Source organism: Oryctolagus cuniculus, chromosome 2, assembly GCF_051225735.1.
Source record: "Oryctolagus cuniculus isolate XC-2025 breed Fujian yellow rabbit chromosome 2, ASM5122573v1, whole genome shotgun sequence".
NCBI lineage: Eukaryota > Metazoa > Chordata > Mammalia > Lagomorpha > Leporidae > Oryctolagus > Oryctolagus cuniculus.
Genome location: NC_142868.1, coordinates 68,467,042 through 68,492,965, shown reverse-complemented (window position 1 = coordinate 68,492,965; position 25,924 = coordinate 68,467,042). Strand labels below are relative to the sequence as shown.

The following is a 25,924-nucleotide window of genomic DNA, read 5'->3' as shown; positions in this document are numbered from 1 at the left end:
AGAAATCTTATTACAAGTGAATCAACTGTTTAACTCTGTCATTTAATCTTCAAATGTGACTTTGGTAACACAAGAGGGTACTCCAAAGTTCATGAAAGCATGAATTAAAATATGTTTATTTTGGTGCAGAAAAACACTTGAAATCCATGCAGAGAACATTATTTAGTATACATCTTCATTTCTACTCTTCCTTCAATGAAAAATATGTATCTCTATCTTTCATAGTTTTACCTCAGAAGTGATTATAAGGAATTACTGAGTGCTTTAAATATACAAATTTAGATTTTCAGGTTATTGAAATTACAAAAAAAAAGTCATCAGGAAAAGAAGAAGAGGGAGGAGGAGGAGGAGGGGAAGGAGGAAGGGGAGGAGGAGGGGGAGGAGGAGGGGGAGGAGGAGGGGGAGGAGCACTCCAATTTGAGATGCCAACATTGCAGGTGGCAGCTTAGCTGCTATGCCACAATGCTGTCCCCTGATTGTCTAATTTATAAATTAATCTGTAGCATGGGTATGAATGTATAGGAAAAAACATAGTGTATATGAGGTTCGGTATTATCCATGGCTTCAGGAATCCACTAGACAGCTTGGAATGCATATCTGGTGAATACAAAGGCATTAATGCACATTTACTACATCATTCAGCAGGCATTAGTCTAAGTTATTTCCTTCTATCTTCAAATTTTTTTTATTTCAAAAGGGGGAATGTGCATAGAGTCATGCCATGAAGAACAAGGGAAGAAAACCCACAGAAGAGGTGAAAATATCTGCAAACTATATGTCTATAGTGGATCAGAATATGGAACAGAGAGAGTTATTATAAATCAATTGTAGAAAAATTAAAACAGAGCACTTGAATAGATATTTCTCCAAAGTGGATATATAAACACCCAATAATACACGAAAATACTTGACATATTAGTCACCAAGGAAATGCAAATCAAGTCACTTAGAGACACGCTTTCACAACTACTAGGATGGCTATACTAAAAAAAAGGCAGACAAAACAACTGTTAGTGAGGATGTAGAGAGATGGGAACTCTTTTCCATTATTGGTGGAAATGTAAATACCGACACTTGGAAAGTAGGTTGGCACTTTCACAAAATGTGCAATACAGGGCTACCACACAATCTACCAATTTCGTTCTTAAGTATAACCTAAGAAAAATGAAAACATATGTTGATGGGGATGGCGCTGTGGTGCAGCAGATAAAGCCACAGCCTGCAGTGCCAGCATCCCATATGGGCACTGGTTCTAGGACCTGCCTGCTCCATTTCTGATCCAGCTCTCTGTGTTGGCCTGGGAAAGCAGATGGTCCAAGTCCTTGGGCCCCTGCACCCACGTGGGAGACCTGGAGGAAACTCCTGGCTCCTGACTTTGGATCAGTGCAGCTCTGGACATTGAGGTCAACTAACCAGCAGATGGAAGGCCTCCCTCTCTCTGCCTCTCTGTCTCTCTCTATGTATGTAACTCTGACTTTCAAATAAATAAATCGATCTTAAAAAAGAAAACATATGTTGACACAAGAATTTGATATGAATGTTCACAGCAGCATTACTCATAGTTATCTAAAATGTGGAAATAACCTAAATGTCCAGCAACTGATGAATGGATAAGCTGTGGTATATCTCTACAGTGGGAAAGTTACTTGGCAATTGAAAGACACTATTACAAACTCCAATGAATGAACTTCAAAAATCTACAGGCTAAGAGAAAAAAGCAGTTACTACAAACCACATGTTGCATGATTCAATTTACTTGAAGTGTCTAGAATAGGCAAATCTACAGAAACAGTAATAGATTAGGGAGTGCCTGGAGCTAAGGGTGGGAAGGATGGGGAGTGGCTGCCTTAAGAGTCTTCTATTTGGGGTGACAAAATTTTCTAAAATTACTTTATGGTGATGGTTGCAAAACTGCAAATATACTGAAACAGGAAGCTACAATTTAAATGTGGATTTTATGATGTGAAGATTTTGTCTCAGTGAAGCTGCTTAAAAAGAGGAAAAGTATGCAATAACACAACTATTTCTTGGTGCCACTGAAGACTGAATAGTAAGAGCATGCTCAGACTGTTTATCCCTTTAACAAATCGTTTCTGGACTTCAAACTAAAACTAAAGACATGAAAACAGTCATTGAAACAACTGAGTTCCAACAGAAGGCCACTGAAAAATGTGCATTTTTAGGAAAATGTGTCTACGAAACGAGATACCACAGAACACAGATCTGAGCAAAGTCTTCAGCAAGCAACAGACAAATGTCTTTCAACGCCACTACAGGTCCAGTTAAAGCTGACCTGTAAAAGCAGCACCGTTTCCAAGTGCATGAGCATCTTAAACTGATAGATCTTAAAGTCAGCCCTCGCATGATTAACAAGCATCTGAAAGCACTATCAGTAATCCGCAGAGAGGCTAAAGGAGTGAGGGCCAGTTCCGTGGCACGTGGGATCGCGGTCCTGATCTTTACCGCGCGGCTCCCTTTGGGAGACCCTTTCTGCTTTGGGGTGGTGTTCAGGGGCCGAGCACCACAGCACACGTGCCCAGCGCGCTAGCCTGGCCTCTCCTAAGTACTCAGCTGTCCTGCAGCACACAAGGGAGCAAGGAGGGTGTCCCCGACTCGAGGGAGTCACAGAACGCAGGTACTAGGCGCGTGGGAGCGGCAAAGCAAATCGTGGGAGCTAAACCCATCCCAGGCACATTCAAGTCAGAGGCGGTCTACGCTGCGGTTCCCCGTCTCGCGCGGGGACGCCACGCCGCGAACGTCCCCGGCGCTGGCCGCAGGTCCACCAACGTCCCCCGGGGCTCAGCGCTGGGGACGGCGGAGTCCACGCGCGCAGCCCCGCCCTCCCGCCGGCGGGCTCCTTACCTTCCTCCTGCACCATCCCCAGGAGGTTCGGGTCACCCATCTTCGCTAGCTCGTTCATGACGCTGAGGCCGGAGAGGCAGCTCCCAACCGGCCGCTGCGACAGGCGACGAGAAGGCGTGGCGCAGGTACTGAATCTGATTGCCGGCTGCCGGAACTGCGCGTCCGACACCCGGACCTTGAAGATGTCGGGACTCTCCCTGCAGGGCGAGGACTTGTCCTCCTCCACAGACTCCACGAATCCCGTGCTCTGCAGCCAGTTGGACTTCGTCTCCAGCTGGTACTTCCACTCGACCTTGCCCCCCTGCACCTGCCCCGCGCCCTTGGGCCTGCGCTTCGATTTCTTCTGCCGGTAGCGCTCCCTGCCCCTTTCCCAGTAGGCCTCCCAGTACCCGTCCCGGAGCTTGCCCTGCTTCTCCCCCTGGCTGCGCCGGCCCGGGCTCTTTCCACTACTGACCTCCCGTTGCGGGCCTTTCCCGAGCGCTCCTTCCCTCTCTCTCCGCCCCTCTGCCCGCCTCCAGTCCTCCTGGGCCGCCGGCGCCCCACCCTCGCGGACCGCCGTCTCCCCGCCCCTCGGCGACCCGGGCTCTACGCCCGCCGCCTCCTCTCCGCTGGGGCCGTCGGAGCTCGCCGACTCCGGCTCCGCCGCCTCCGGAGCCACCCCGAGGCCCGCCTCCCGTCGCTCCTCCGGGGCGGCCCCCGCGGGACCCACCGCCTCCGGCTCCCCTGACCGGCCACCTCAGTTCTCAACAGGCTCCGCCACTCCCATTCCTCCAGGTCGACCCTGGGCCAGGACTCGGTGTTCACTGGGGCTTCCGCCCCCCTACCCTCTGAACCCTCCTCTTCCTCCTCCTCAGAAACCCGGCTGGCTGGGTCCTTTCCCATCGCTAGGCTCCAGCTCACCGCGAGTGCCCCTCGGAGAGAACCCCTCCCGCTTCGGGAGTTACTTTTTGTCGGGGGAGGAAAAAGTTCCCCGCCCTTAAAGCGCCCCCTCCCCCTTTGAGGCGGGCTCGTGGCCGCCGGGGTCTCCGAGGTTCCGACAACCCCTCCCCGCCCTCGGGCCCCTGGGCGCTACCGGCTTCCTTGACAAAGGACAAGCTCTCTTCTACAGGTGAGGAAAGGTCACACCTGTGCCCCGATTTCCAAGTCAGCCTCTGCCAGCTTTAAAGTTGGAGCGTGTTGGGCAAGTTCCCATCAGCTGCAGTTTCCAGGTCGTGCAGTGACAGCAGCACTCACCTCCTGGAGGATGGTGTGAGGAGCACGCTACAAAGGCTTGGCATAGGGAGTGTTAACGCTTTCCGCAGCTCCTAAAGGAGCCCGTGCTGCTTTGGGTCTCCACAACTCCAACCTGGACAGGGTGCGCGGTCCGACTCCTGAAGTAGGTGAGGTAGCGGTCTGAGCCCACAGCCTTGAGAGTGCTGAGCAGGGAGTGGCTGAAGTGAGGTGCCCAGAGACCATCACCTTTCCTCATCGCCCTGCTCCTACTTGTTTCTTTTCTATTCTATTTACTTGGTATACTGAATCAGCTTTTATAGATGAGGAGACAGGTTTAGCGAGAAGTGTCTTCTGTATGGTCATGGTTAACTGAGGAACTGGAAATCACTTTTTTTGTTTCTATACCGTGATATCTCTAACTTAAATATCAGGAATATATCAATTCTGGCCAAGAGGTTGGAGACTATAAGCAGTTTCTTACTCGATGTAGTTTGGAATTGTTTTTTACAGGTGTAACTATATTTAAGTTAATGCACAATAGAGTCCATATAATTACTATAAGTGGATTCAAGGCTGGTTCCTCAATCCATCAAACAAAAATTATTTTTTTAAAAAAATTCTCATTTTTTTCAACCCTTCTTACACACAAAAGCAAATGTCTACCTAGCTACCTTAAAAGGAAGACATTACGTGTTGATTTTGTTCAAAATTCAATGGAATATTTTGACGCTGAGGGGCTTATATTTTATCTGCTTCTTCTACACTTTAACAAAGTGGAAAACCAGTTGTGTTCTTTGGATAGAAGTCTGTATCTTTTCCACCACTTTTTGCTTCTTGAGGAATATTTTCTGTGTTTGTATCATGAAGTAGTTCATGCTGCGTTCCGTTCATAATTTTAGGATCTGTCCATTTCCTTCATTGTTACTCCCTGCCTCTTTGCACAGAATCGTCAACCATACATATCCAGAATTGTGTTCTGAATAACGAAATCCTGTCGTTTCATTAAATTGAACAGAGTCAAATACTATTTTGGGGCCCCAAAGTCATTTTTTATTTTTAGCCTTCCAAACTATTTAGCCTTCATTTGAATTATTACAAGCACCTGATAGGACTTTCTTTTTTAAAGATTTGTTTTATTTATTTGAAAGACAGAGTTACAGAAAGAGGTAGAGACAGAGAGAGAGGTCTTCCATCTGCTGGTTCACGCCACAGATGGCTGCAATGGCCGGAACTGTGCCGATCCAGAGCCAGGAGCTTCTTCTGGGTCTCCCACGTGGGTGCAGGGGCCCTAGGACTTGGGCCATCTTCTACTGCTTTCCCAGGCCACAACAGAGAGCTGGATCAGAAGTGGAGCAGCCAGGACTAGAACCGGTGCCCATGTGGGATGCCAGCACTTCAGGCCAGGATGTTAAGCCGCTGTGCCATGATGCAGGCCCCTGATAGCACTTTTTTGACTTACCTTTTGTCAAAGACAAAGACTTATCTTTGTGTCTTATACTAAGCATAGCATGCAAAAATACTTCAGTGATTACACACAGTCATAAAGATAAAAACGGCAATATTTTAGAAAATAAACTGTGGACTGCAGCTTCAAATACTTGCTTGCTGACTCTCTATGTAAAGATATGAATTTGTTATAGGAAAGACCATTTAGGGCTGTCACAATATAACATGTGGGGAAAAGTCTGAGCTGTATGGTAGTGAAATATATGCACTGAACAACATCTGCATGTGTTTTTTTTTTAATTATAGCAGCCTGATATAATCAGTATACTTAACTCACTGTGAAGAGCTTTAGTTTATGAGCTAAATTCTGGAAGCCAGAAAAGGCATCTTTCTAGTTAATACTTTCTCTCCTGGAATTTAAAAAATATGGCACCTCCTGTCTGTGGTCTGGATCAGTTTCCTTTCTCAGTTTCTCTACATATCATCAAAACTTTAACCACTAGGATAAGATTCTTTCTTTGTGACTACTTGTCATTTTCATTCATCTGTTTTACCTGTAAACTTGTCACTTATCCCAGATATTTTCAACATCACTGTAGCCCACATTCTGAAACAGTATATGCTAATGTATGGGCTTTGTACTAGGAGTCAGAAAACCTGCATTCTATTCTTGTGTCTGTTGCCTAATAAGGTAGGCAGCACAATAACCATAGATAGGTAACTTGGCTTCTTTGACCCCAGATCCCTTCTCTGTGAATATTACATATCTGACTTGTTCCAGCCATCTCCTCAAGTTGTTGTAAAATTCAAATAAGCATGTGCATTGGGGACCAGCATCATGGCACAGTGAGTTAAGGCATCACCTGCAACCCTGGTATCCCATATGAACACTAATTCAAATTCTGGCTGCTCCACTTCCAATCTAACTCCCAGTTAATGTGCCTGAGAAAGCATCATAAGATGGCCTGAGAAATTGGGTCCCTGTCATCCATGTGGAAGACTCAGAGGGAGTTCCAGGCCCCAAGCTTCGGCCTGCCTTAGCCATGGCCATTGAAGCCATTTGTGGAAGGAATCAGCAGATGGAAGATCTCTCTCTGTCTGTCTCTCTCTCTCTGTAACTCTCAAATATATCGTTTAAATGCAATTTAAATTTATTTATTTGAAAGGCAGAGTTACAGAGAGGCAAAAGCAGAGGCAGAGAGAGAGAGAGGTCCTCCATCTGCTGCCAAGTGGCAGCAACAGCCAGAGCTGGGCCAATCCAAAGCCAGGAGCCAGGCACTTCTTCTGGGTCTCCTACTTGGGTGCAGGGGCCCAAACCTTTGGGCCATCCTCCCCTGCCCTCCCAAGCACATTTGCAGGGAGCTGGATCAGAAGTAGAGCAGCCCATATGAGATGCCAGCACTATAGACAGCAGCTTAACCCTCTGCAAGACAGTTCTGACCCTGATAGACCATAGTTCATACCATAGCTCTCTCACATTTTAACTGTGTGATATTTTCTGAGTCTATGAACTTCTCTCAGTCTCAGTTTCCTTATATATATATAATAGAGGATATAATTCCTACCTCGAGTTTTTGGTGGATTAAATGTAGTGACATGTTTTTATTTGTCCAAATATTAAACCACAGGATGCTGTTTTCATTGCATTTAATTTTTGTTGAAGCTTTCTATAGTTAAAGTGGTAGAGTTTTAGAGAAAATGGAGCTCTTTATTGTTAAGTGTATATTAATTCCTGTAATTTTTATGAAAGGATTTATTTTTAGTAGGCTATAATACTTCTAGTAATTTATGGGGCAGACCCAAAGATTTCTGAACTTTAAAAGCAACTACCTGATGAATAAATATGTCCATACAGGGACTGGCATTGTGGCAGAGTGGGCTAAGCCAACTCCTGCAATTCTAGCATCCCATAAGAGCACCAGTTCAAGTCCTGACTGTTCCACTTCCCATCCAACTCCCTGCTAATGCACCTGGAAAATCAGTGGAAGATGGCCCAAATCCTTGGGGCCCTTCTACCAATGTGGGAAATCCAGATGAAGCTCCTGTCTCTTGGCTTTAGCCTGGTCCTGCCCTGGCCATTGCAGGCATTTGGGGAGTGAATCAGCAGATGCAAGATATCTCCCTCTCTCTCTCTGTCTCTCTCTCTGTCTCTCTCTCTAACCCTGTCTAGGTAGCATTGCCTTTCAAATAAATAAAGATTTTTTAAAAATCAACACAAATTTTGACTGAGCAATGGAAGTAGCTTTTAAGACCAAATGGACTCACACATTAGTTAACATTCTCCATGAAGCTATATTCAGGTGACTTTCAGTGCTGTAACAATGAAATAAAAGCTTCTAAGTAATGATAGGCTGCAATTGCAAGATAATTCAATGCTTGGGTTCAAATATGCAGTTGGACAATTCATATTTCCTTAAACCATAAAACTTTTCTAAAATTCCATGAAAGTCCTTAAAACTTGGGTTAAATAGAAAACCAACCTAATTGAAACAACATAGCTTTAAGTTAGTGCAAGTATAAAATGTAAGTCCACAAAAATTTGTCAGACCTTTTATAAAATATGTTTAAGAATATAGCCTATTTTCAAAGTGCCTAATTTCTATGTAATTTCAACCTGTAGTACAAAGAGTGAAATTATTGCCTCCATGGTTATATCTCTGGTTTAATCCTTCTAATTACATCTTCTTTTGGGAGTTCCACTCAGGGAGTAGATGGTTTTCACCAAAGATATAAAGCATCCAGACCACCTTTGACTCCCCTGTTTATAACTGAGCCAGATGTGGTTTGTAATCTGATATTTTAAGGAGGAGCTTGTTAATCACATCTTTTTTTAGTTCCCTTTCTCCCTTATGCTAGGTATTTGTAAGCAAGCACAACAAAAAAAAAAAAAAGAAGAAGAAGAAGAAAAGAAAAAGACATACACAGATTAGTCATGACCTTAATCATGGAATATTTACTTCTCTGACAAATAACAGTCAGAATCTCAGTGACTTATTATTGAGTAAAAGAAAATTCTGTGGTTTGAATATGGTTTGTTCTCCTAGAGGCTTGGTCCTCAGTGTGGTGATGCGGAGGTGGTGGAACCTTTCAAGATGGGGCCTAGTGGAAGGTGATTAGATCACTGGGGTGTTTCCTTCAGAAGGGATTCATGTAGTTATCTCAGCCCCCTTAAGAGGGAGTTATAAGAGAGCTTGACCTACTCTTCATTCTCTGGCTTTGATCCCGCTCATCCATGTTCTCACCATGATGCCATTACAATGAAGCCCTCACTAGAAGTTAAGCTAATGGAGCAACCCAGTCTTGATGTTCAGTCTCCAAACCTAGAAGCCAGGAGCCAGCAGCTTCTTCCAGGTCTCCCACGGGAGTGCAAGGGCTCAAAGACTTGAGCCACCTTCTACTGCTTCCCCAGGCCATAGCAGAGAGCTGGAATGGAAGTGGAATAGCTGGGACTCAAACCGGTGCCCATAAGGGATGCTGATACTGCAGGTGGCAGCTTTGCTTGCTACACCACTGTGCCATCGCCAAGAAAGAAAAGTCTTTCATCCTCTGGTTCACTCCCAAAATGGCTGCAATGCAGGAGCCAAGAGCTTCTTACCAGTCTCCCACATGGGTGCTGGGGCCCAAGCACTTGGATCATGGATCATCTTCCACTGCTTTCCCAGGCCATAGCAGAGAGCTGGATGGGAATTTGAACAGTTAGGTCTACACACCCATATGATATGTTGGCACCACAGGTGGTGGCTTTACCATATATACCACAGTGCTGGCCCCCATGCGGTGGTTCTAATGACTCCCTTCTCCAGCATCTCTCACACAGTCCAAGGAGGTTGTGGGCAGTAAACACAACTACATTGCATCTACTCTCTCCATCTCTTCCACTGTCTCAGCATCTCTTAGTAATGACAATCAGAGAAGCAAAAGACCAAGGAAAAGCAGAAGATCCATGTATAACAATTTAGATACAGAGAGCTCTTGTCAAGAGGGGTGAATATTATGTACATACAGTGACATGGGTAACAGACTAATTGCATAGGCAAAAGTAGAAAAAAAGTAAAGGATTGTGATATAGAGCAAGTGTAAGGTTTTCAGAGACAGCTCCTCTCCCAAGGTCAATCCTACTGAGCTGATGAATCATCAGAGTTCAAACTGGTACTCCAACTTTGGTATGATTTGTTACTATTTCCAGTGCCTATTTCACTTCTGCAAGTCTTGGTAGGATTTTAGTTGATGAGAAGTTTATAAGATGTAGCTGTCTTGGCCAGCGCTGCGGCTCACTAGGCTAATCCTCCACCTTGCGGTGCCAGCACACCGGGTTCTAGTCCCGGTTGGGGCACCGGATTCTGTCCTGGTTGCCTCTCTTCCAGGCCAGCTCTCTGCTGTGGCCAGGGAGTACAGTGGAGGATGGCCCAAGTCCTTGGGCCCTGCACCCCATGGGAGACCAGGATAAGTACCTGGCTCCTGCCATCGGATCAGCGCGGTGTGCCGACGGCAGCGCGCTGGCCCCGGCGGCCATTGGAGGGTGAACCAATGGCAAAGGAAGACCTTTCTCTCTGTCTCTCTCTCTCTCACTGTCCACTCTGCCTGTCAAAAAAAAAAAAAAAAAAAAGTAGCTGTCTGGCTTCCGCCCTTAAGGCATACGGATCTGGCTGAAAAGCCCATGAGAGTATTTCAGGCATGGAAAGCCAAGACACTCTGGGGGAAAAAAAAAAGAAAAAAAAAACTAAATGAAAGATCTCCGCGAGTGAGATCCCAGTGGAAAGAACAGGTCATCAAAGAAGGATGTACCTTTCTCTGAAGGGAGGAGAGAACTTCCACTTTGACCATGGTTTTGTCAAAAATTATCATAGTCAGTGAACTCAGGGGGCTTCCATAGCCTTGGCAGCTCATGGCAAGAGCCTAGGGTGATTACTGAGGCCATAAACAAGAGTGTCAATTTGTTAAGTCAACAACAGGAGTCACGGTGCACTTACTCCTCATGTAGGATCTCTGTCCTTAGTGTGCTGTACATTGAGATTTAATGCTATAACTAGTACTCAAACAGTATTTTTCACTTTATGTTTCTGTGTGGGAGCAAACTGTTGAAATCTTTACTTAATGTATGCTAAACTTATCTTCTGTATATAAAGATAAACGAAAATGAATCTTGATGTGAATGGAAGGGGAGAGGGAGTGGGAAAGGGGAGGGTTGCGGGTGGGAAGGACGTTATGGGGGGCAAGCCATTGTAATCCATAAGCTGTACTTTGGAAATTTATATTCATTAAATAAAAGTTTAAAAAAAAAGGAAAAGGGAGGGAAAAGAGGGAGAAATAGAGAGAGAAAAGCATAAGAAGTTGCTAAAACATTTAAAAAATAGGTATTTATGTAAAAGAGGTGGAACATATGATCCAAGTTTTTCTCATCATATGTCTTACATCTTCGAATTACTTTACATTGAATTCTAAAATAAAATTTTTGCTTTATAACAGTTTCAGCTTTATTAATGAAAATGTCAGGGATAGCAAGGAGAGTTCCTCTGATGTCCCACAGCCAGTTTCCCCTCTTATTAACATATCTTAAACTAATTAAACAATGAATGAACCAAAATTGGTATGTTATCCTTAAGTAAAGTTTATACTTATTTGGAATTCCTTACTTTTCACCCAATATCTTATTGTGTTCTAATATCCCATCCAGGATACCATATTACCTGCAATTGTTTTGTACACTGTGACAGTTCCTCAGACTTTCTCTAGTTTTTAATGACTTCAGCCATTGTGAGGAATACTTTTCATGTATTTTGTGCAATGTCATTCAATCGAGGTATGATTGATGGCTCTGTCATGGTTAGATTAGGGTGATTTATTTAAGCAGACTAGGGCGGTTTATTTAGAGTCATTACCCTCGACAGGAGAAATTACCATTGCTGTTGACTTTGATCACTGAGCTAAGGTAGTATTTTGTAGATTTCTTAACTGTACACTCTTTTAACCTCCTCTTCATTCTGTATTTTTGGAAGGAAGACACAAGACGTAGTGCACACTTAAGGAATTGGAGGTTTATGCTGCAACTCATCAAAGACAAAGTAACTACATAAATTATTTGGACTTTTTTTACATGGAAAATTTGCCTCTTATCCTCAGTTCATTTATGCAATCATTTATATCGTGTAAACTCATGGATATTTATTTTCCACTTAGGGCTACCTGGTACTCTTCTTTCTAGAAAAAAAGTAAACATTATGAAACTAAATAAATGGAGGTTTTAGTTTTTAACAGATTCAATAGAGTTCGTAGCTACAATTCTAAGAATATAATGGTATTCCCATTTTCCTTTCCTCCCTCCCTCCCCTTGTTTCCCTCCCACCATCTCTTCCATTTCCCCTCTCTCTCCCTTTCTTTTCTCTCTCTCTTTCCTTTTTTCTTTCTTTCCTTTCCTTCTTTCTATCTTTTTATAGTTTTTGATATAGCACATGTTAAAATTATATTACAGCAAAAAGGTTTCACTAGATAAGAAATTTAACAAGTAAAAAGGAAAACAACCATAGTTTAGTGGGAATTTAGCCAACAGCTATAAATACAAATTTTAATGGAAACATGAATATATCACCCTTATATAGTAAATTTAAAAGTAATCACATATCATTAAACTATAATAGTATGGCATTCTTTTTTTTTTTTTTTTTTGACAGGCAGAGTTAAACAGAGAGACAGAGAGAAAGATCTTCCTTCTGTTGGTTCACCCACCAAATGGCCGCTGCGCCGATCCGAAGCCAGGAGCCAGGTGCTTCCTCCTGGTCTCCCATGTGGATGCAGAGCCCAAGCACTTGGGCCATCCTCCACTGCACTCCCGGGCCACAGCAGAGAGCTGGGCTGGAGAGTGGCAACTGGGACAGAATCCTTCGCCCCAACTGGGACTAGAACCCGGGGTGCCAGCTGGCCTTTCTTTTTCTTTCTTTCTTTCATTTTTTTTTTAAGACTTATGTATTTATTTGAAAGACAGAGTTACACAGAGAGAGGAGAGGCAGTGAGAGAGAGAGAAGGAGGTCTTCCATCCGATGGTTGACTCCCCAATTGGCTGCAACAGCTAGAAGTGCACCAATCTAAAGCCAGGAACCAGGAGCTTCTTTCAGGTCTCCCATGCCGGGGCAGGGGCTCAAGGACTTGGGCAATCTTCTACTGCTTTCCAGGCCATAGCAGAAAGCTGGATTGGAAGTGGAGCAGCCGGGACTCAAACCAGTGCCCATATGGGATGCCGGCGCTTCAGGCCAGGGCATTAACCACCTGAGCCACAGTGTTGGCCCCATATCTTTATTTTTTTTATCTGATTGTGGACATCTTGGTTTACTCTAAATTTGGGCTATTTTTTTTTTGATAGGCAGAGTTAGACAGAGACAGAGAGACAGAGAGAAAGGTCATCCTTTTCCGTTGGTTCACCCCAAAAATGGCTGCTGTGGCTGGCGTGCTGCACCGATCTGAAGCCAGGAGCCAGGTGCTTCCTCCTGGTCTCCCATGCAGGTACAGGGATCAAGCACTTGGGCCATCCTCCACTGCACTCCCTGGCCACAGCAGAGAGCTGGCCTGGAAGAGGGGCAACCGGGACAGAATCCTTCGCCCCAACCGGGACTAGATCCCTGGGTGCTGGTGCCACAGGCAGAGGATTAGCCTATTGAGCCGCGGCGCTGGCCAAAATTTGGGCTATTTAAACAGTGCTGCTATAAACATGGTGGTATAGATTTCACTTTGATACAACATTTTCATGTCTTTTGAGTATATATCCAGTAGTGGGATTGCTGGATCATATGGCAAGTCAATTTCTAGTTTTTTAAGAAATCCCCATACTGTTTTCATAATGGCTTACTAATTCCATTCCCATGAACAGTGTATAAATATTTCCCTTTCTCCACATTCTTTTCAGTATTTGTTACTCTCTGTCTTTTGGATTTTAGCCATTCTGAGATGGTGAAGTGATATCTCATTGTGGTTTTGATTTGCATTTTCCTGACGGCTAGTGATGTTGAGCATTTACTCATATATTTGTTGGCCATTTGTATTTCTTCTTTTGAGAACTGTCTATTGAGGTCCTTTGTTCATTTCTTACCTGGATTTGTTGGTTTTTATTGAGTTTTTTAAGTTACTGATATATTCTGGATAGTAATTCTTCGTTGGATAGGTAGCTTGCAAATATTTTTCCTATTCTGTTGCATATTTCTTCATGGTATTGATCATTTCCTTTGCTGTACAGAAGCTTGTGAGTTTGATAAAACTCCATTTGTTCCGTTTTGCATTTGTCACCTGTTCATTGGGAGTCTTGTCCAAGAACTCATCCCCTACACCAATGTCGTGGAGTGTTTCCCCTACAGTTTCTTCCAGCAGCATCATAGTCTTAGGTCTTAAATTTAAGTCTTTGATCCATGTTGAGTTAATTTTTGTATACGGTGACAGGTAGTATCTACTTCCATTCTTCTATACATATGTGTGTATGTGTACAAACACCTGGTTTTCCCAGCACCATTTGTTGAAGAGATTACCCTTACTCCATTTTATGGTCTGAGCACTTTTGTCCAAATTCAGTTGGCTGCATGTATGTGGATTAATTTCTGGGCTCTGTGTTCTGTTCCATGGATCTATGTCAGTTTTTATGCTAGTACCATGCCATTTTAATTATTAGAGCTTGGTAGTAAGCTTTGAAGTCAGGTATTTTGATAACTCCAAGTTTGATTTTTCTTGCTCATGATCATCTTGGTTACTCTGGGTTGTTTGTGATTCCATATGAATTTTGGGTTGTTTTTTCTAATTCTGTAAAAATGTCATTAGTATTGTTGATGGGGATTGCATCGAATATATCTAGATTGTTTTAGGTAGTATAGACATTTTAATGATACTGATTCTAAATGGAAGTTTTTCTAATTTGTAATTAAATTATAATGCATTAATAAGTATCAGTACATAAAGACCTAAAAATCAAGTTTTTCCAGTAGTTAAATTCAAAAAAAATATTATGTTCACAAGCACACACACAAAAAACCTTTTCAAGTAACATAACCATACATAAGGAGATAAAAGCACTAACCAAGCAACTTTTTAAAATTATTTTTAAACCAATGAACTTTTAAGCATTGTACTTGGACATACATCTTTATTCTAAAGACAAGGAGATCTATAAACTGAACTTTACTCTGCTTGGTAGGAGTACATCTCTCAGTAGTAGGTATGTAGCAATTCTGAAAATAATTCCTGTGGATTGCCTGATTGAGTAAATGAGGAAAGACAGTGAATATGCCTGAAGCCAGGATTTTCACTTTTGGAGAAGGAAGATGAAACATTAAATATAGCAAGGTTAGAAATAAAAGAACTGGTAGAATTGGATTGGAATTCTCCAAGGTTTTCCAGTAAAAGAAAAAGTATTAAATGATCCAGGGACATTTTGTGGTTCTACAAAGTAAAGAAATACTTATAGTAGAATAATGATAATAATAGTAATATTCAAAAGTACATTCAGGCTAGCCTGAAGGGACTCCTCATGTCCAACTCAGGAAGTAAAATATCAAAATAAATAATGCTACCAATGGATCACAAGCCATTGCCTATAAGAAGAAACCTTGTGCCTACACTACTAATAAACAAATGAATGAATAAATTGGGCAGAATAGAAAATTCACATTATTTTCTGAAGGATCTTTTATTTTTAAGAGATTTATTTATTTACTTGAAAGTCAGAGTTACACAGAGAGAGAAGGAGAGGCAGAGAGAGAGGTCTTTCTGCTTCCCAGGCCATAGTAGAGAGCTGGATTGGAAGTGGAGCAGCCAGGTCTTGAACCAGCATCCGTGTGGATGGCTTTTCCCGATACACAACAGTGCCAGCCCCTGAAGGATCTTGTAACAGTTTAATACTATTGCTTGTAATAGGTTAGAGTGCCTGTTTTGCTATATATTTGACAATGGTGAATACTATAATTTTGTTTTGGTCCTTTAGTGCATTGTTTGATTACTATTATAAACTGAACATTTTTTATCCAAATATACAGGATACTTCAAAAAGTTCACAGAAAAGTGGAATAGATAAGTAAGTTTATTTTGATGCATACATTTTTTAAATCTCTATACATAATTTTTTCATTGCACATTTTTCGTGAAAGTTTAAATATTATGTATGCATGTGTCTGTGTAATTTTTGTCATTGATAATTATGTTACTTCTGTGAAAGTATGTTTTGGTGGTGTTCTCACTTTTCTATTGCAATATTAGGAATTTTTCCTTGTGGCCAGAGCCGTGGCGCACTAGGTTAATCCTCCAACTGCGGCACCGGCATCCCATATAGGCGCCGGTTCTAGTCCCAGTTGTTCCTCTTTCAATCCAGCTCTCTGCTGTGGCCTGTGAAGGCAGTGGAGGATGGCCCAGGTGCTGGGGCCCCTGCACCTGCGTGGGAGACCAGGAAGAAGCTCCTGGCTCCTGGCTTCTGGCTTCGGATTGGTACAGCTCCGGCCATTGTGGCCATTTGGGGAATGAACCAATGGAAGGAAGACCTTTCTCTCTGTCTCTCCCTCTCACTGTTTGTAATTTACCTGTCAAATAATTTTTAAAAAATCTTTTAAAAAGAATTTTTCCTCACTGTTTTGAATGATATATATTATATATATGTCCAGAGATATAGATCTAAAACTAAAGATGGAAGCAGAATAAAGAGATAAGGATAGAGGAACTAGACATGAAAGGAGGGAAGTGGGGGAATGTGAGGTGATGGTACATACCCATATGATTTAGTATAGTACAGATATCAGATCATTTTAAGATTCCTGAGCAAAGAATTTTTTTTGGCTGATTTCCGTCACATTCCCTTCATGGCAACATGTTACTGTAGATTACAATGAATATGTATTCTCTTATCCTGAAGAACCTTATATATTCTATTTAGACAGAGACTCTTTCAAGTTCATACATACTTTATTATTTTAACTTTTCTTTCTTTTTTTTAAAGATTTATTTATTTATTTGAACTTCAGAGTTACAGAGAGGCAGAGGCAGAGAGAGAGGGAGGGAGAGAGGTCTTCCATCCACTGGTTCACTCCCCAAATGGCAAACCAGAGCTGGGCCAATCTTAAGCCAGGAGCCAGGAGCTTCTTTAGGGTCTCCTCATGGCTGCAGGGGCCCAAGGACTTGTGCCATCTTCTACTGCTTTCCCAGACTATAGCAGAGAGCTGGATTGAATAGGAGCAGGTGGGACACGAACTGGCCCCCATATGGGATGCCAGCACTGCAGGTGCTGGCCCTATTTTAACTTTTCTTTACTACTTGTAGTATAATCTATTTACATAATATTTGAAACATTTGTGACTTTTTCTACAGTATTTACTGCCCTCTGGTGTTTGCAAAGTAAGGATAATAATATATTTTGCTTCCACTTCATTTTCAGCTTATAGGATTTCTTGGCATAGATAAATTGCTTATATAAAATTGAACTATTTTATATATTAAATATGAATATTTAATATTATAATTTAATATTATATTAAATATTAAATATATATTAAATATTTTCCAATCATTTCAGAAATAAAAAAATGAATTACAGCCCATCAGTTATTTTGGGAGAGTTCCACCATTGAAAAATCTTTTCAATTTCTTTCCATCCGGCAAATGAAGAATGAAAATTGCCTAGAAAACATACTTGCCAGGTGAGTCTTTTCCAAAGTCAGACAATGAAATATTCATAGTTATCCTGGGAAGTCCATTTCTTGAAAATGTAGCAAATATTGTGAGAGTTATAGCAGGCAAAAGGAAACAGCAAGAATGAGACAGGAGAAGAAGGCAGGGGATGTTGCTGTATTTGAGGGTTTTTCATTTTCCCATCTGACACAGATTTACGTTAGTCCTCTGCAGCTTTGGGTCATTCTGCTTCTCTAAAATCAGCTTCAGTTTTCTAATCCATACACTGATATTTAGCTCATTCAGTAGCTTTCGAATCTTTCTGAAGGGGAGAAGGAGGAGGGCACACTTATTCAAGCAAAACATTCCATGGACTTCTAATTATAACACAGGAAAAATCAAAACTGTTCTGGTGAGAGTGTAGCACAGATTCGGGGGTTGGGGTGGGTATTGTTCCTGTCTTTTAACCACCCACCTTGTCTGCCCCTAGTTAACCTGTAGGGCACCCCTGAGTCTTCCCAATTTCATGAGGATCACATTTTGACCAATAATGGCAGCAAAAGGCAAATTCACACAAAGTCCCCTTCCTTGTTAAATACCCTCAAATGCATAAATTCTTTATAAGTTATTTTGAATTTCAAAAGCTACCAAAATTTTACTTGTACTTAACAAATTCTTAATGCTAACTGGATATTATGTTAGTCCTAAGAGTACAAAAATAGACATTTTCATTCTCACATGTACAATACATTATTAATTAAATGATTATCCAAATTAGTATAACCTCATTGAAGTGATACACTTAGTGGAGAAGAGGTAAATGTGACCATGAATGTATGAGATAGGAAGATCTGTGCTAGGCAGAAATATCAGGAGAGCTTCCTAAGGAAGGTAGTAAGTGAAGTAGGACCTAAAGGTAAGTTAGGAATTAGTCCTATAGAGAAAAGAAATAGAAGAATTTTATACAAAGCACAGGGAAAGAAGCAGCATGGTATCTTAATTAATATGTCTAAAAATTTAAACAAGGGGTGAAGAGAATTGGGAAAAGTGGGAACCAAGACAACAGAGTTTTTACCCAGGGATTTTGATCTATGTCCTCAGAGAAATGGAAAATTACTAAAGTGTTTTGAGCAGGCTCTTCATGATCAGATGACTGTCTAGAGGATGGTGGATGTATTAAAGTACTTTAAAAGTTTATAGAAAATGGAGTTGAGAGGGGCCGGTGCTGTGGCGCAGCTGGTAAAGCCGCTGCCTGCAGTGCTGGCATCCCATATGGGTGCCGGTTTGTGTCCTGACTGCTCCACTTCCTATAAACTCTTGGCTATGGCCTGGGAAGGCAGTAGAGAATGGCCCAAGTCCTTGGGCCCTTGCACTCGCATGGGAGGCCTGGAGGAAGCTCCCAGCTCTTAGATTCAGATGGGCGCAGCTCTGGCCATTTCGGCCATCTAGGGAGTGAACCAGTGGATGGAAGACCTCACTCTCTCTCTGCCTCCGCTTCTCTGTAACTCTGTCTTTCAATAAAATAAATCTTTTTTTAAAAAGAAAAGAAAATGGAGTAGAGATAAATTTATTTTGGTGCCAAAAATTGAAACCTATGCCCAGTTTTTTCATACTACACATTTTCCATGAACTTTTTGAAGACACTTTGAATTAGTTTGGGATGGATGAGAAGAGATACAGATTCAGATACAATGATGTGTAAAAATAATATAGCTGTAGGCCGGCGCCGCGGCTCACTAGGCTAATCCTCCGCCTAGCGGTGCCGGCACACCGGGTTCCAGTCCCGGTCGGGGCGCCGGATTCTGTCCCGGTTGCCCCTCTTCCAGGCCAGCCCTCTGCTGTGGCCAGGGAGTGCAGTGGAGGATGGCCCAGGTGCTTGGGCCCTGCACCCCATGGGAGACCAGGAAAAGCACCTGGCTCCTGGCTCCTGCCATCGGATCAGCGCGGTGCACCGGCCGCAGTGCGCCGGCCGCGGCGGCCATTGGAGGGTGAACCAACGGCAAAGGAAGACCTTTCTCTCTCTCTCTCTCTCACTGTCCACTCTGCCTGTCAAAAAAATAAATAAATAAATAAAATAAAATAATATAGCTGTTATCCTATGGAGAGACCATGGAGTCATAGACTGGCGTATGTCAATGGAGATAACATAGATTTAAGAAATGTATAAAGGGTAAAATTGGTTAATTAGGTGATGGATTAGAAATAGGGTGCATGGGAAAAGGAAATATCAAGGGTAATTCTAAATTTCTTCCTTACTCAACTAATGGATGAGACACGGGCCAGCACAAGAAGTGCTAAACTTTGATGGAAGAAGAGGAATCACCAGCGTGATTGAGCTATATCATATTTGAATAGTTTTTGCAACAAGTTGTTAAGTCACCTATTTCAGAATCATACTTGAAATAGAGACAATATATTTCAGCTATGTTTAGGTAACAGTGAAGGCATGGGTATAGATGATGGTTCTACATACAAAGTGTAAAGTGATAGGAGCTGGCATTATGGCACAGTGGTTTGAGCTTGAGACAATGGCACATTATGGCACAGTGCTTGAGACAATGGCATCTCATATCAGAGTGCCAGTATAAGTTCCAGCTGCTGTACTTCTGCTTCAGCTGCCTGCTAATGTGCCAGGCAAAGCAGTAAAAAATGGCCCAAGTACTTGAGGCCCTATCACCCATTTGGGAGAGCCAAATGGTGTTTCAGACTCCTGGCTTCAACCTGGCCCAGCCCTGGCCTAACCATTTGAACAGTGAACCAGCAGATAGAAGATCACTTTCTCTCTCCAAATCTCTCTGTTGTTCTGCCTTTCAAATAAAAAAATAGGGCCGGCGCCGCGGCTCACTAGGCTAATCCTCCGCCTAGCGGCGCCGGCACACCGGGTTCTAGTCCCGGTCGGGGCGCCGGATTCTGTCCCGGTTGCCCCTCTTCCAGGCCAGCCCTCTGCTGTGGCCTAGGAGTGCAGTGGAGGATGGCCCAGGTGCTTGGGCCCTGCACCCCATGGGAGACCAGGAAAAAGCACCTGGCTCCTGGCTCCTGCCATCGGATCGGTGCGGTGCGCCGGCCGCAGCGCGCCGGCCGCGGCGGCCATTGGAGGGTGAACCAACGGCAAAGGAAGACCTTTCTCTCTGTCTCTCTCTCTCACTGTCCACTCTGCCTGTCAAAAAAATAAATAAATAAAATAAAATAAAATAAAAAAATAAATCTTTTACAAAATGGGAAGTGACAGTATAATAGAATCTTGAACATTTTAGGGGCTTCAACATTAAATAGCAAGTAAAGAAAGAAAAGGGTTCAAAGTATGCAGCCAGAATGAATGAATGGAAAACAGTATTATATCTTACTAGCTGGGGAAGAAAGTGTTTTAAGAAGGAGTTAAACAGTGCTGAGAACTGAAGTAAAATAAGGAATAAAATTATCACTTAGATTTAGCAACAGGAAGTTTTCTGTTTGTTTTTGTTTGTAAAGATTTACTTATTTGTTTGAAAGGCAGAGTTACCAAGAGGCAGAGGCAGAGAGAGAAGGATGTCTTCCATCTGCAGGTTCACTTCACAGACGTCCACAATGGCCAGAGCTGGGCCAATCCAGGAGCTTCTTCCAGGTCTCCCACATGGGTGCAGGGGTCCAAGGATTTGGGCCATCTTCTACTGCTTTCCCAGGTCATAGCAGAGAGCTGGATCCGAGTGGAGCAGCCAGGACTAGAACTGGTGCCCACATGGGATACTGGCACAGCAGGCTTCAGCTTTACCTGCTATGCCACATGGGTGATCTTCATGAGAACTGGTTCAGTACAATGATAGTGGCAAAACTCCAGACTAGAGTGATTTGAGGAGTGAGTTACAGTTGATTGGAATATTTCTTTGGAGTTTGGCCTTAAATGAGAGGGGAGAGAGTCTGCTAACTGGTTCATGGTGTAGTATTGAGGAAAGGGTTCTTATTTTTTGGGTATGTTCAAAAAGCAGTGGAAGAATCCATGAAGATGAGGTAAAGAGAAAGAGGAGTAATCAACAACGTGCTCTTCCAGAGAAGAGTAAAGACGGAAGCATATAAGGAAACACTGCCCTGAGATAGGAGGAAGGGACTGTACTTTTACTTTCAACAGGTAGAAACATTGTTGGATTAGTTGTATACATATGGTAAATTTGAATGTTTGTTGACACAAAAAGTGGTATTCGTATGTATGTATACAGGTATATGCAATCCATGTATTTTCTCTGTAAATGGTTATATTATCTACATAATTTGTTTAAAGATTTATTTTATTTATTTGAAAGGGAGAGAGAGAGAGAGAATCTTCCATCCTCTGGTTCACTCCCCATGTGGCTGCGTTGGCAGGGGCTGGGTCAGGAGTCTGGAACTACATGTAGGTGCAGGGGCCCAAGGACCTGAGCCATCTTCCAACTGCTTTTCTAGGTGTGTTAACAGGGAGCTGGATCAGAAGTGGAGGAGCCTGGACTTGAACCAGTTCTCTGCTATGGGATGCTGGTTTTGCAGCCTGAGTCTTAACCCACTGCTGACCCCTCATCTACTTAATTTTAAAGAGGAAATAGAGGAGCTGACATTGTGGTATAGAAGGCTAAGCCTCCACCTGCGGCCCCTGCATCTCATATGGGTGCCAGTTTGTATTCTAGCTGATCCTCTTCTGATCCAGCTCTCTGCTTATGGCCTGAGAAAGCAGTTGGAAGATAGCCCAAGTATTGGGGGCCCTGCACCCATGTGGGAGACCTGGAAGAAGCTCCTGGCTTCTGGTTTTGGATTGGCCCAGCCCCCATCATTTTGGCTGTTTGGGGAGTGAACCAGCAGATGGAAGCCCTTTCTCTCCGTCTTTCCCTCTGTCTGTCACTCTACCTCTCAAATAAATAAATGAAATTTGTAAGAAATAAAATAAAACGCTAAGCCACTTTTTAAAAAAAAAAAGAAATAAAAAATTAAGACTTGCATTTATAGTAGTAAGTCAAAATAATTAAAAAAAAAAAATGAGCTGACCAGACAAAGATGGACAAAGATGGAATTTCAGCGTGGAAACTTTAGAAGTATGAACTCTCCAACTCTACACCCTACCCTTGACTTACTGAGCCAGAAACTGGGGGTGGCGCCAGGCGTGAGACCACTGCTCTAAACAGTGTTCCAGCTTTCTTTCTTTTTTTTTTTTTAACTGTGATTCACACAATGAAAATTTGCATCACAGTTAGTACGCAGGTGCACATGAAACAAATCGGAAAGTTTATGAAAATATCCTATCCAGTGCAATCTTATATTTTCTGTTCCCTTGAATTTCCCTTTTAAGAAAATGCTAGGGTGAAAATCCTAAAGGGTGTTGGAGAGCCGATGAGATTTGGACATGGACTGTAGGTTGGATGATCACATTGCAAATGTGAAATATCTAGATTTTGGAAATCTGCTATGACTGTGCACGTGCATGCCCTCTTAGGGAAGCCATAGTGAAGTACTTCAGTTAGGAGTGCTTACCTTGCACAGGCAGAGGAAGCAAAAGAGACGGTGAAGGCAACTGATGAACCTGGGTACAGGGGAGACAGTTTGAAATCATGTCAAATAAAGTACCTGAAGAATATTGGTTCAGACACACTAATCTGATACTGCCCTCCACAAAGGAGTCTTTGAAAACTGCAAGGTGTATTTTAAAGTCAGGAACTAGTACTGAATTCTACTAAAGTATCTCTAATACCCCATGCAGTGCCTCAGCTGTGGAGGGTGCTCAGTGCTTGTTCACTGAGTGCTGATGTTAATATAGGTTTTTCTTGCCACTGGTGTTTTCAGTTGTTAGTCTAGTCACTGTTGTTGCATTTGCTTCCTTTTCACTTCTAGAAGATCCGCACCTTAATCTGTTTTACCCTGTGCCCAAGGTCACTGGAGAGTGTTATGGGGTGGGAAGAAGGTAGGCTGTGGATTTGAACCGATGGGGTTTTCCTGCAGGCTCCTCTCCTCCCTGGCTGCCTGTTGCTCTGTGCCCATGCAGAGCTGTCACATGGCCCCCCTCTACTTCATAGGATTGTTAAGCTGTGTGATCCCAGGCCAGGCGCAGATGGAATGGGTGTGAGGAGTCTCATCCATGTTGGTATCCGTCCCCTTGGCTCAGCTCTGCGGAGAGTCAGTCTTTCCTGACAGATCCGGGCGCAGGGGCCAGCATGACAGCAGGATTAGAAGTTTTCCATGATCTTGAGGGACCGAGGTGGTCACTTTATATGTATTGGCGATATAATTTGACTCGTATGTTTACAGGGTCTGGGTTCTGCTTCTTCGTCATCACTTCAGTTCCATTGCATGCGCGCTATTAGTACAGCTACTGAGCAGTGTAATTTGGGAAGACAATACTTGGAGAGAGTCAGGTTATGGTATTTTCTCTGGTTGCTTTAAATATTTCCTAACTTTTATTTTTTCCTGTTTCAGTGCAGTATATTCAAAGAACACTTTAAGAAGAACACATCCCATGAAAGAAGTAAGTTCTCACTTTAGCCTTTAATGTGGTTTTTCTCACAGTTGACTATAAAAGTAACCTTTGGTGAGGACCTTAGAGTTTTCTGTATTTCACGTGATAAGCTCTGTTTTATGGTAGTAAAAAAAAAAAGTTTATTCCTTTTCTTCTCACTTTTTCCACTGTTAGAAAGAACCTTTGTTAACATTTTAGAAACATTTTTTTTCCAAGCCTAGATTTGTTTCATTTAGATACTTAGCACTGTGTAAAAATTGTACAGCTTTCTGAATTTTGCCACTCCTCCCAGCCATTTCTCCGTGTTACTGACAATGGCTTGTGATTTCATGAGGTTCCATGTTGTCTACATTACAGTTTTATTTTTCTTCAGGAGAGTCTTAGAATACCTGTACGTAATGGCAGGTACATTTCTTTAATGCTCTTGATAGCTAATTCCAAATTATTTTCCAACGGCCTGTCGCATGGCTTTGGAATTTCACATGAAGTCCAGGTAGTCGGGCAGTTGCGAGTGCGTTTGTTCTCTGTTCTGCCTCTGGCATCCTCCGGAACCCCAGCCTCCGGAGCCTTACCCGTATATTGAACTGTACACAGGCTCTCCTTCAGCCAGGACTGTCAACCCCTGTGCTCCCAGAGCTGTGCACGTCCAGGTGGTGGGCATGTTTCTGGGGAGACGGCCCACCGTTCTCTTTAGGGATCTAGGCAAGCTATGGCCTGGGGGCCCGAACCAGCCTACTACCTCTTTGTACACAAGCCTGGGAACAAGGATGATTTTTAAATAGCCAAAATAAACAAAAAAGGATATGTTGTGTGCCATGAAGATGATGTGAAATGCAGAGGTCTGCATCTCTGAGTAGAGTTGTGTTGGAAGCCGGCCCTGTATAGGATTGTATAGGATTCCGTTAGCTATTTGAGGTCTCCTGTGTTTCTATATGAATTTTAGCATTTTTTTTTTTTTTGTATCTGAGAAGAATGTCCTTGGCATTTTGGTTGGTATTGCATTGAATCTGTAAACTGCTTTTGCTAGTGTGGACAATTTGATGACACTGATTCTTCCAATCCATGAACATGCAAGATTTTTCCTCAATTTTTTTTTCTTTTTTGTGGCTTCTGTTTCTTTAATGTTTTGTAATTTTCATTGTAGAGATCTTTGCCATTCTTTGTTAAATTTATTCCAAGGTATTTGATTTTTTTTTTGATTGATCTTAGAAGTTCTTTCTTAGCCATGGCATTGTCTATGTAGACAAAGGCTATTGATTTTTGTGTGTTGATTTTATATCCTGCCACTTTACCAAACTCTTCTATCATTTCCAGTAGTTTCTTAGTGGAGTCTTCCAGATCCCCTATATATAGAATCATGTCATCTGTAAACAGGGATAGTTTAACTTCCCCCTTTTTAATTTGTATCCCTTTGATTTCTTTTTCTTCCCTAATGACTGTGGCTGAAACTTCCAGGGTGATATTGAATAGCAATAATGAGGGTGGGTATCCTTGTCTGGTTCTGGATCTCTGTGGGAATGCTTCCAACTTTCCCCCATTCACTATGAAGCTGGTCTTGGGTTTTTCATACATTGCCTTGAGGAATATTTCTTCTATATACAATTTGCTTAGAGTTTTCATCATGAAAGGGTGTTAAACTTTATCAAATGCTCTCTCTGTATCTATTGAGATAATCATATGGTTTTGGTTCTTCAATTTGTTAATGTGCTGTATCACATTGATTCGTGAATGTTGAACCATCCCACTTGGTCTAAGTGAATGATATTTCTGATGTTGGATTTGATTGGATAATATTTCTTGAGGATTTTTGCATCTATATTCATCAGAGAAACGGGTCTGTAGTTCTCTTTCTCTGTTGTATCTTTTCCAGGTTTAGGATTTAAGGTGATGCTGGCTTCGTAGAAAGAATTTAGGAGGATTCTGTCCCTTTTAATTGTTTTTGAATAGCTTCAGAAGAATTGGAGTTAGTACTTCTTTAAATGTCTGGTAGAATTCAGCAGTGATGCCATTGGGTTCTGGGCTTTTCTTGCTGGGAGACTTATTATTAACTCAATTTCTGTCTTGGTTATTGTTTTGTTTAGGTTTTCTATGTCTTCATGGCTCAATATAGGTAAGTTGTATGTGTCCAAGAATCTATCCATTCCTGTAGGTTTCCCATTTTGTTGGCATACAGCTATTTGTAGTAGTTTCTGATGATTGTTTTTATTTCTGTGGTATCTATTCCATATCCTTTTTCATATCAATTTCATTGATTTAGGTTTCCTTTTTTTTGTTGTTGTTGTTGGTTAGTTGGGCCAATGTGAGTTTTATTTTTTCAAAAAGCCAGCTTCTCTT

At 42.4% G+C, this 25,924-nt stretch overlaps 1 protein-coding gene and 1 long non-coding RNA gene across 4 annotated transcripts in view; one reads left to right on the top strand and one right to left on the bottom strand.

Annotated features, from left to right (window-relative positions):
• The window catches only part of LOC149127815 (uncharacterized), a 90,849-nt gene extending 87,105 nt beyond the window's left edge, over window positions 1–3,744 (bottom strand). The window contains exons 1-2 of the mRNA XM_089327011.1: window positions 3,687–3,744; window positions 2,863–3,597 (exon numbers count right to left, since the gene is read on the bottom strand). Of these exons, the coding sequence (XP_089183137.1) occupies window positions 2,863–3,597; window positions 3,687–3,744 (793 nt within the window). The remainder of the gene's footprint in view (window positions 1–2,862; window positions 3,598–3,686) is intronic.
• Window positions 2,886–25,924, top strand: part of LOC149127814 (uncharacterized) — a 36,393-nt gene continuing 13,354 nt past the window's right edge. For 2 of the 3 annotated variants that reach the window (XR_016229050.1, XR_016229052.1), the window contains exons 1-3: window positions 2,886–2,987; window positions 17,048–17,171; window positions 23,551–23,599. This is a non-coding gene — a long non-coding RNA (uncharacterized LOC149127814). Of the gene's footprint in view, window positions 2,988–3,020; window positions 3,140–3,716; window positions 3,971–17,047; window positions 17,172–23,550; window positions 23,600–25,924 lie in introns of those variants that run through there. The other variant, XR_016229051.1, reaches the window with a different exon arrangement.